Genomic DNA, 11083 nt, shown 5'->3' on the forward strand with positions numbered 1-11083 from the left:
CTGTTATATGAAGATAAATTGAAAAGAATAAACCATAGCATATACTTTTTTAAATTAAGTTTTCTTATATAATGTATTCATTTACTTTTTTCCCCATTTCATAGGTATTTATGGTACATCAAACATTTAGAGCCAGAAGCCTTCCTTCTCTTGATCACTCAGTATCAAGGACTCATCTGACATCCTCTTCAGTGCATTGACTAATATTTTGGGTTTAAGAGAAGGGAACTGTACCTTGAGCTTGTGAGCTTACCTGAACTAAAACTGATCTTCTTCAGCTACCTTTTTTTCATTGCAAATGCCTAAGAACAGCAAGGTAGTAAAACGAGAACTAGATGATGAGGTCATTGAGTCAGTTAAGGACCTTCTCTCTAATGAAGATTCTTCAGATGATGCCTTTAAGAAGAGTGAACTGATGGTTGATGATCAGGAAGATAAAGATGCAGATGTTGAAGAGGGGTCCGATGTAGAGGATGAGAGACCAGCTTGGAACAGCAAACTTCAGTATATTCTGGCACAAGTTGGATTCTCCGTGGGATTGGGGAATGTCTGGCGATTCCCATATCTGTGTCAGAAAAATGGCGGAGGTAAGGTTTGGCGGTCACTAACTTGCCCTGTTGATTTCATTCTAAAACACAGATACATTTATACAGCTTCTTATATTTCTCTTTTAAATTTTGCCCATTTATAATGAAATAGTAAATTATTTTAGAGAGAGAAATCTGCTGAAGGTGATAGTAAATGATTCTGATGAGCTTCTTTGGCCTAGTGTGCTATAATAGAAAATTTTCTATTAAGACAGCTATCTGTTTTATATGAAAATAAATATTTGCTAATCTTAATCCTGTGGATGGGTCATGGCATGTACCACATGAACAACATGATTCTAAGGGCCATTTATTCTAAGTGTTCTTCACATTGTTTAGATACTAAAAAGAAACATTAAACTGAGAAAATGCTTAACAATATCAAAGTAGTAAAACAAAAACAAAAAAGAAAACTAAATGATGAGGCCATTGAGTCAGTTAAGACCTGAGGATAAATAAAATTAATACATTAAGGACCAGAACAATTTAATTGGGACTTTTGCATAACTAAGCATCAAACCCTTACCTTTTAATTATATCACTGCTTACTAGATAGTTTTTTTATGATTAGCTCTTTGTCAAACAGACAAGTATCATAGGTCTGTAATGGAGTTTTTATATGTAGTGAATGACTTCAGTCATAAAGTATATAATGTGCGGGATTGCCAACCATCCACAAATTTATGGACAGTTATAAAAAAAGAGGCTTAAAATGTGTGTCTGTAAAGTCTGTAAAAACTTAAGCTGTCCATAAAAACTAAGCATCTGAACAAGGATGGATGCTGAAGAACAGACATTGAGGTGAATATTACTTTTCTGTTGGCTATATTGCAATGCATTAGGCAAGCAAACTTTCTTCCTTTAAAAAAGTCAGCAATAACATATTAATCCATACCCTGGTATGGGTCATTGTTTAGTTGTATTGAAAATGAATGTTTCTCTTATTACACATGTATTTTTTAAAAATTAAAACAAAACTTTTACTTATGGTGAATGTTCATGGCCAGATACTTCAAATTGTTCTAACAGGATCTGGCTTGAAATCGATATAATTGCAATAAAAAGACACAACAGGATATATCCTTATATCCTTGTATAGGTGTCTCACTCTCATTCACTTCAAAATTGAGTATATTGATCCATGTAAAAATGTAACCCATATGTTTTAGATTTAATTACTGAAAGCCTTTGCAACTGTTATTTAACTTGCATTTATGTCTTTACTCAGGAGATAAAAACTTTAGTTTGTTTCATATCTATGGCTGCTTACAGATGTGAAAAAAATGGCGCTTTACTTTCTGCTCGGTGTGGCCCTGTGCCAAGCACAGCTCATGTCCAAAAGAAGCATCATGTTAATTTGACTCAGCTCACCCAGTGTCTGTATAGATGAGGCGCTTCAGCGGGGCTTTTGGGCATTTTTATTTAGTTGAGGGTTGAATCAGCTTTAGATAAAAGCACCAAGAAGTTCCCTGAAGCACCCAATGTATACAGGTGCTGATGAGCCGGGTCGAATTAACGCACTTCCTCTTCTGGTAACCACTTTAAATTTATTTTTTGCACATCTGTCAGTGGCCTATGGGTTGTATTTCTTTGCCTTTGTTCTAACTGGGAAGTTCCAACTGAGAAACCTGAATTTGGGTGTAGTGTTTTTGTAAGCCGTACATTTTCACTGCATAGAAAATAATTCTTTCTGTTTGAATGATGCTTGGTAGGAAGTATATGGGTAGAGCAGGGTTGATCACGTATTATTTCTAGCTCACATGAATGAAGTTAATTATTACTTAGTGAAAAGTGTAACTGTTCAGGCTCATCATATCCTGCATCTCTTTCAGCCTTCAAGATTCAGTCCTGTATAGAGTGCATTACAGGGGTATGTTCTTCAAAGATATACTGTTCTTTTGCAAAACCCTTGGTTAGTGGTAGTCTATAGATTTTGCAAATTCGTTACTTAATTCTACCACCCACCTTCCTTGGGCTGAATAACAATGAACTGATCAGGCATCTGTACAAGTACTGTGCCAGTGTGTGCCTGCAACTACTAAATTAATCCAGATAGTAAGAAAAGAATAATGTATATTTCATTTATTAACGATATAAATCTGGGCTTGTGGAGCTGTAATGATGAAATATGGGTATGGTGAATCACCATGTAAAACACAATATTTACTCCCTGCAGGAAGTAAGTTATGGAAACTCCTATTCTGTGTAAAAGAAGATGTTTATTGAAGGTGGCTGAACCAGCAAATAGAAAACTAATAACAGCTCTTATAGTGGATAACTTTCTTTACTTACGTTATTTTGGGAACAGGCAAGTTTCTGATGAGGATGTCTCATAAGAGAAGATCCATTGGTCCATTTCCTGATTATTAAAGCTAACATAAAGCCAAGTTGTAAATAAACACATGCACTTTTATTTAATATATGTGTTTTGCAGTGTTTTCAAGGCTCTCTCTACACACTACACTTAAGGCATGATTAATCAGGTAACCACACCTCAACTTGTGACCCATCTACATGTTCAACCAGTTAATGGTGTGATAAAGAAGCAATAAGTTACAAAGTTCTTCCACAAAAAATTGAATAACTTTTTTAATTTCTCCCAGCGACAGGGTTGCACCACCTGCTGCCAGCCCCACAGCTGACAAGGCTCACAGTGGTTGCAGTGTTGTTAACTGCTGTTACAGTGGGGAGAATGCTGGCCTCCCCTGTCACAGTGGAGGCAGCATTTCCCCTGCTGCCAGCCCCAGAGCCAATGTGGGCTGTGGGGCTCAGAGTGGGGGCAGCGTGGGGAATGCTGTCAACTCTGTGAGACTTCTGAGGTGTGGGGTTTGCAGAATGGGCAGCATTCTCTCCACTGCACCCACTGCTAGCCCCACAGCTGATGAGATTCACATTAGGGGCAGTGTTCCTAGCACTGCCTCTCCTGCCAGTCAAGAGCCCATGTTGGCTCAGGGGCTTACAGTGGGTCAGTGTGGGGAATGCTGCTCCTGCTATGAGCTCCACTGAGTCCCATTAGTTCTGGGTCTCACAGCGTTGGGAACCAGTGCAGGGGGAACCCAGGATCATGATCCCAGGCTCCCCCTGCACTGGTGACAAGGTACAATGGAATCTAATGTACAATCCCACAATTATGCACATGTGGCATGGCAGGAGACATGATTGTGTGGATCGCACATCAGAGCTTATTGTGCCTCTACCTGCGCATGTAGAGAGGCCCTAAGACTACTTTGAATGCTGGTTAGGATACTGTTATAGAATTTTAGTGTACCATGAAATCTGTTTAAAATGTCAGAACTGTCCTGTAATTTTGCATTGAGAGGGTTATTTGACTAAAGTCTTTGCATAAGTCCTTGATTATACAGTAAAGAGTTTTCATGTTGATTTCTATTTCAGGAACATTTTTGAAAAAATCATTTTTATTACACAAAATTTTTTTGTCTCACTTAAACAGCTTTTATTGTGTTCCTTATCTGTAAACTATGTATACTTGATAAAAATGTAACCAGGGAATATCTTAGTGAATAATTTTTTAGGTGAAATTATCAGCAATCTCTTATAAATAAATAAATAAATAAATGTATAGATATGTATAGATAAATAAATGTCTATCTATATCTATTTATAGATAGATATATAGATAGATAGATATCTCTGTATCTCTCTATATGTGGAGAGAGATAAAGAGATACACACACACACATACACACACACACACACACACACACACCATACACAAAGTTGTACTGTTTTAAGGGAAAGCTTGTTAAACAAAATATATTTAACAAACTTTCCCTTAGAACAGTACAATTTTCTGTTAGTTTTGAACTTGATACTGCTATTTTTATCTTTCACATGAGTGAAAATGTGAAAAAAACCTAAATTAAGGAAGAAATATAGGCAAAATTCTGAGTTGATTTACATTTTTATAGATATTTCCCTGGGAAAAATATTAGTTTTAGGCCCGTTGGGTTTGGCTTCTACTATCCTATCCATCAGTGACGCTCTATAAAATTGGTGATTAAATTAAATTCACATTGGGTTTATCTTCATGTGCCATTAAGACAATGTGATAAACTCTGGTGCAGTTCGAGCAGGATTCAGCTGCTCTCAGGTATAGTGTTCAGACTTGCTCCCAGGACCCCACAGTCTGAGCCAGGTGGAGCAGTTCCAGGCTGGCAAGGGGTCTGAGGAATCAGACCCGGGCTCTGGGTCGTGGCATCAGGTGGTGGAGGGGGATGGCTGGGGCACAGGAGTGCTATAGTGCAGGGCTGGACAGCAGACATCTCCTACACTGTAGCACCCTCATGCCTCAGGCAACCCCAGTCACCATCTACACATACATTTCAGTGGAATAAATGACCCTGTCATAGGATAGTACTGTCCGGGACAGTACTATCCTATGGCAGGGTGAATTAATTTAATGCGCTCTAATTGCGGTGCACATGCAAACTGTGATGCTTTACTGTGGAACTAGTTAGTTATCTCTGTAGTAAAGTGCATGTGCAGATACACCCACTGTGAAATACATTGGCACAGAGCTACCTAAGCTAGTTTTAAACAAGCTACCATGTGCACCAGAAGCATGAAGCTTTCTGCTCCTGCAGCTAACTTGTTTCTAAGGTTACAGTTATCTCAGTTTCTGAAACAAAATTGTTTCTGTTAAATTTCAGTCTGCAATATAGGCATATCCATGGATGTTTCTGAACATTTTATTATCTACAGTTATAGGTCTTTCTATCTACTTTAATCCATTTAATCAGTAAGTCTCTTTCTCTACCTTTTGTCCTAGGCCTTTTTTCACTTTTGACTTTCTTTCATAGAACTTTGTCCACAGTGACTTAATATACTCATAACTACTCTTCCAGACTTTATAAGTTGGTTACAAGAATTAATTCCTTCAAGATATAGGAAATGCTAATCTGCACTAGATGTGATTATACCACAAGATGGATACACATGAGTACTCCTGGTGATTTATTTTGTCTTTGTTTATTTTTAATAATTTATTTACTATTATTAAGTTAGACAAAAAAGGAAATGCATTATTATTCCGGTAGTCATAACTCCTGTGTGTCAATATTCTAACAATAATATCCAAATAAACATAATAATATAAAATTAAGACATGATAATATAAATCTAAATCAGAAAGTCATCTTTGAGGCAAAAAGCTTACTTAATAAAATGTAATATTTAAAATAATTTCTAATAGAAAAAATGCTATCTTATATCAGCCAGACCCTAAGGTTTTGCAAATCATAATTGTTCCATTAAATTCAGTGGAAATGTTCTGACTTTTACTGTATTAGGTTCTGTCCAGGATGTCTATAATGTTCACTAATAGTAATGAGCACAACATTATATCAACTTGTTAAATTAAAGGTAATTCTTTAAAACTTTGTTTTTACTTATAGTTTAAATAAGAAAGAAGTTGAAAAGATAGAAATTTGGGAAAAGAGAAAGTAATTAGGGAAAGTTGTAATGAAAAATAGTAATAAAATAATACTATATATAAGGGCAGCGTATTCAGCTATTTTACAGTGTTATGTAAGAAGTATAACCAAAATTATTAATATTGGACCCAGGAAAAGCCTTACAGGATCAAACAAGTCACAATCATGCATTAGGAATTACAGAAAATTACACAAAATATAAGGCCTTGGAAATGCTTAGATAATGACATTATTTTTCTACCTGAACTTCTTTTCAAGGTGTTCATTTTTGTGCATATTTGACCATGACATACTTATTTAAGAATGCATTATTTAGATCATAATAGTTAAAATTATGTTGTTTCTAACATGCCATGAGCAAGCTTTTGCTGCAAACAAATAAAAGCTAACAAGCTTTTATTAACATACCTGGATAGGTTTAATCCAGGTGATCCAAAATCGTTATTCAGGATTTCAGTTAAGAACTGATGGCAGTAGCATCAAACCATTCTAGATGATTTTATTAGAGTACAAAATATACCTAGCAAACAAAACTCCTGCGGTAGAGGAGATATCTTTTATTAGATCAACTAAATAGTAGCACAGTTTTTTCTTTCTTTGCAAGCTTTTGGGCCCAAATGCCGTTCCTCAGGCATAGGAGAATTCAAAGATTGTAAAAGTTCTCCCATTTAGAAATGAAATTTCATCTTGCACAGGGGAGTTAAAAGATGGTAGGGTTCCCTAAAAGATGGTGCATATAACAGTCCAGTTTTTAAAAGGTTGCTCTGTGAGTATGCAAAGACAATAGACTGAAGTAGTCTTGTTACCTGATGGTGTCTGATTGCAAGCAGGTTGCTGAATTTTGCTTCTATTTTGGTCAGCTGTGATTGGACACTATCAGGTAACACTAGGATAGGTAACAATAGGATGAAGACTACTTCATCCTATTGTTTGTGCCTACTTTGCATACTCACAGAGCAACCTTTAAAAAAATGGACTGTTACACCCAGGGGAACCCTACTTTCCTTTACCTCCCCTGTGCAAGATGTAGTTTCATTTCTACCTGGGAGAACGTTTACAATCTTGAAATTCTCCTGTGCCTGAGGAAGGGCATTTGGGCCTGAAACCCTACAAAAAAATTTTTTTTTTTGCTACGGTTTAGTTGGTCTAATAAAAGATATTGCCTCCACCCCGTGTGCTGTCTGCCTATGCTTTTAGACTAACATGGCTAAAACGAATATCTCTGTACATCTAATAACAAGCAGCATCAAAAGCAAAATAGCCCTCAAACTGTAGAGTTTGTGGGTAAAATCAGGATATTAATTCTTGTGAATTCTGTTCCAAAATTTTCATTTTCTATAAACAATTTTGAATTTGGATCATGAAGTAGGGACCAAGAGTTAGATCTTTAAATCCCCTTAGGCAGAATAACATACAGTTTTAGGATTCTTTTTGGGTTTAGACATGAGATAGGTGCTAATACAGCAACAGTTTTGGGTCTGTATGAAATAACTTCTTTCAGCTAGATAATTTAACTAGAGAAATGCTGAATGCCAAAAAGGTTTGGTGAAGATTTTGAGGATCACAATCTTTGATTGGCTACATATTTCATACTTCTCAGGAGTGCCATAATAATTTATAGGCTAGTCAGGGTGGAGACAGCCTCCAATCTTTAATATTCTGCCCATCTAAAAAGAAGGAAGTTCAGCAAATAATGATACTTAAGTTGATAGCTATGATCAGCAGCAAGAAAGCTAAGGAAACTCAATTTTGCCATGTACATTGAAAGGCTTGTAGTGAATGGGATTGTTCACAGAGGTGAATAATCTGAATTTGCAATCTGAAATATCAGCAGATTGAACAATACTGGGTATAAGGTAGTAATAAAAAGAAGTAATATTTTTGAGCATTATGAAGATAAAAGCTTTTAAAATGTGGAGTCATTAATAGTCAAAACCATAATCATATTTCTATTTTAGTGAAATGATTACACAAAGACATTTTAATATTTGGAGAAGGATTATATGTGTATTAATTTTGACCAATAAATAATCTGCACTTGAAGTTATCATGTGTGATTATGATGGACTCAATCAAACTGTACAAGTTTTAGTTGAACTGTATCATGGGTAGATGAACTTTGTGCATCGCTGCACTGATGATGGTATCTCTTACTTTAATTGGAAATGTATTGTGAATTTATTTCCTGTTCCAAATTTGTGGTAATTCATAAAACTTGGTCTTTACATAATTAAGATGAGTCAGGCTACATTTTTATTCAGCCAATTTGGCTACTAGGCCAAAGATTCCATTTGTTAGGGGTAAAACAGGCAACAGGTATTAGGGCAAAGTTGTGCCCATAGCATTTGCCAAACTTAGTTTAATTTAAATGTGAACAGAATTGGATACTGTTAGGGAAAGGGGAAAAAAACCCTATCAGGAGCAAGAATTTAAACAAATTTGGAAATACGCGTTTTAGATTGCTCTGAACATAGCAGGAGTGAGGGATAGATAGCAGTATCGTTACTACAAATAAAGCATGCAAGTATCTAATAACATGAGAGAGTTTTATGATAACTTGCCTGATTGACATATTAATTATTTGCTAACTGTTCTATTTGCATAAATCAGATCATTATATATGCTTCAAAGCACGTATACAAAATCTTAACTTAAAACCAATGTTTTTGTTCTGTTTCTAGCAATAAACCCAGCAAACAGTATATATAATTTTCATTGAAATAAAATACTCATTATTGTTTCATATTCCATATAAAGTTTAAAGAATTAGAATGCGCAGGACACCTAATTCTGAATTTAGGTTCCACTGAAATAATGTGGATTTTTGTCATTAACTTTCATGGGAGCAGGGTCAGATCCATAATTTGGAGACCTAGTCTTTCATTTCCTCCCATGTTTTTATTCCCCTAACCAATTAAATCACGATGAAATATGAGGAAGAGACTGTGACATTTGTTATATGGCAAAACACTTTAGTGCTGAAATGTCATGTATAAAAGGTCATATCATTAATTTGACAGTATGTTTATTTCAAGATATGAAGATACAGTAAGCTGTTGCAACTTTAATATAGGATACCAATAGGAAATACAACCACCATTGTACTAACTTGAATAAAAATGATTCTATGTTCCAACTTACTTGGGCCAAATTTTCATGCATGGGAAAGAAAACATTTATATTTCTCCTTGTGATAATGTAAAAATGACGTGTAGATCTTTCATTATGTATCTGCCCACAAAAAAAGTCTGACAGAAAATGTATCATTTTCTGTTTTGGGCTACCCTGGTCAAATGGAAATAACAGAATTGCACAAGTTAAAATTAAATGCAGGATTGTATTCTAAGAGATTTGGCGCATAAGATTTATCTTTCAGCCTACAAATATAGCTCAAAAAGGCCTTGTTTCAACACAGGCCTCAAATATGCACTTAACTTTAAAACCTAGTAGATAAGGTTAGGAACTGGTATACTGACGATCTGGTTTCCGTTCCTTCTGTAGCGCTTACAACTGGTGTGATGTTGGGTAAGCCACTAAGGAGTGATTTAAAAAAATACTTAAATGTTGATCCACTCTGCTGACTGCATTGTGGTAGAGTTAATTAAGTAATCTTAAACTGAACTAGCTAGACTGGAAACAGTCTACAGAAGTATGAAATTTCCCATGGATTAATTTATGTTGTTGACAGGAGTATGTAATATATAAGGCTAAAAAGAATCCTACATGGAGTCCAGGCCTGGAGCTTCTGGTACCCAAGTTTCCATTTTACATCTCCCTTGGGTATCTCTACACCCACAATACTTTGTCACCTTTCAGGGGTCTTGTAAAAATGACTGCATTTTAATGAGGTCTGTAAGTACATAGATAAATTTAGCTATGTAAGTAATTTCTTTGACTATAACAGGATTGCTGCACATTGTGCTATTCACAATCAGCTGTGGTCTATTTTACTCCTTACATTTGTTTCCTGGAGTCACTTCTTGTCTCTCACTTTGTAAAGAGCGTAGTGGCATAACTAGGGCAGGACTGAATAGGGCAACTGACCCAGGCACCAACTTTTAATTTTATGAATATATAAGACTGAGGACAATGGAACTGAAATTCAAGCCCTAGCTACTACCACCACACAAAATAATTAATAATTATAATCACATACTTAACACTAAACTTGTAGTTAAATCCATTTAGCACCCAAGAGTGCTAAAAGAGTTGACTGACATCATAGCACAACCAATGGCAAAGATATATGAGAACTTGTGGCACTTGGGAGAGGTTCCAGAAGATTGGAAGAGGGCCAATGTGGTGCCTATCTTCAACAAAGAAGGAAGGAAGATCCAGGGAACGACACACCAATCATTTTGACCTCAATCCATGGAAAGATCTTGGAAAGATCTTGGGGAATAAGCAGGAGGAGCTCATCCTCCTGCTCAATGCAAATAATTATGATGTCATAGGGATAACGGAGACCTGGTGGGACTCCACCCATGACTGGACCACAGGTATAGATGGCTATACCCTGTACAGGAGGGATCGTGTAGATAAAAGGGGTGGGGGTGTAGCTCTCTATGTTAAGGAAAGCTACACGTCCCTGCAAGCTGATATTGGCGACCAGGGTGGATGATTGGAGACCCTCTGGGTTAAAATCTGTGGGGAACATGGCACAGGGGACACAATGGTGGGAGTCTACTACAGACCTCCCACCCAAAGTCAAGAGCTTGACCAGGAGTTTGCCCGGGAACTGGCTGAGGCAGCATGCTCCAGGACCATGGTTGTCATGGGTGACTTCAATTACCCGGACATCTCATGGGAGGATCACTCAGCAAAATCTGAGCGGTCGCAAAGCTTTCTCTCGTGCGTGGATGACCTCTACCTGACTCGAGAAGTCTATGGGCCAACGAGAGGCAAAGCACTGCTTGACCTGGTACTGGCTACTGGGGATGACCTAGTCGGCGACCTAGTGATCGATGGGAAGCTGGGTGACAGTGACCACAAGCTGATCACCTTCACCATCCACCGAAAAGCTGGCAAGTCAGTCAGCAACAC

General features: G+C 36.8%; 1 protein-coding gene across 1 annotated transcript in view; it reads left to right on the plus strand.

Annotated features, from left to right (window-relative positions):
• Nucleotides 1–298: 298 nt before the first annotated feature.
• Nucleotides 299–11083, plus strand: part of SLC6A15 (solute carrier family 6 member 15) — a 47568-nt gene continuing 36783 nt past the window's right edge. Inside the window, exon 1 of the mRNA XM_006024802.3 lies at nt 299–587. Within this exon, the coding sequence (XP_006024864.1) occupies nt 299–587 (289 nt within the window). The remainder of the gene's footprint in view (nt 588–11083) is intronic.

Source organism: Alligator sinensis, unplaced genomic scaffold (assembly GCF_000455745.1).
Source record: "Alligator sinensis unplaced genomic scaffold, ASM45574v1 scaffold976_1, whole genome shotgun sequence".
In the NCBI taxonomy this organism is placed as follows: domain Eukaryota; kingdom Metazoa; phylum Chordata; order Crocodylia; family Alligatoridae; genus Alligator; species Alligator sinensis.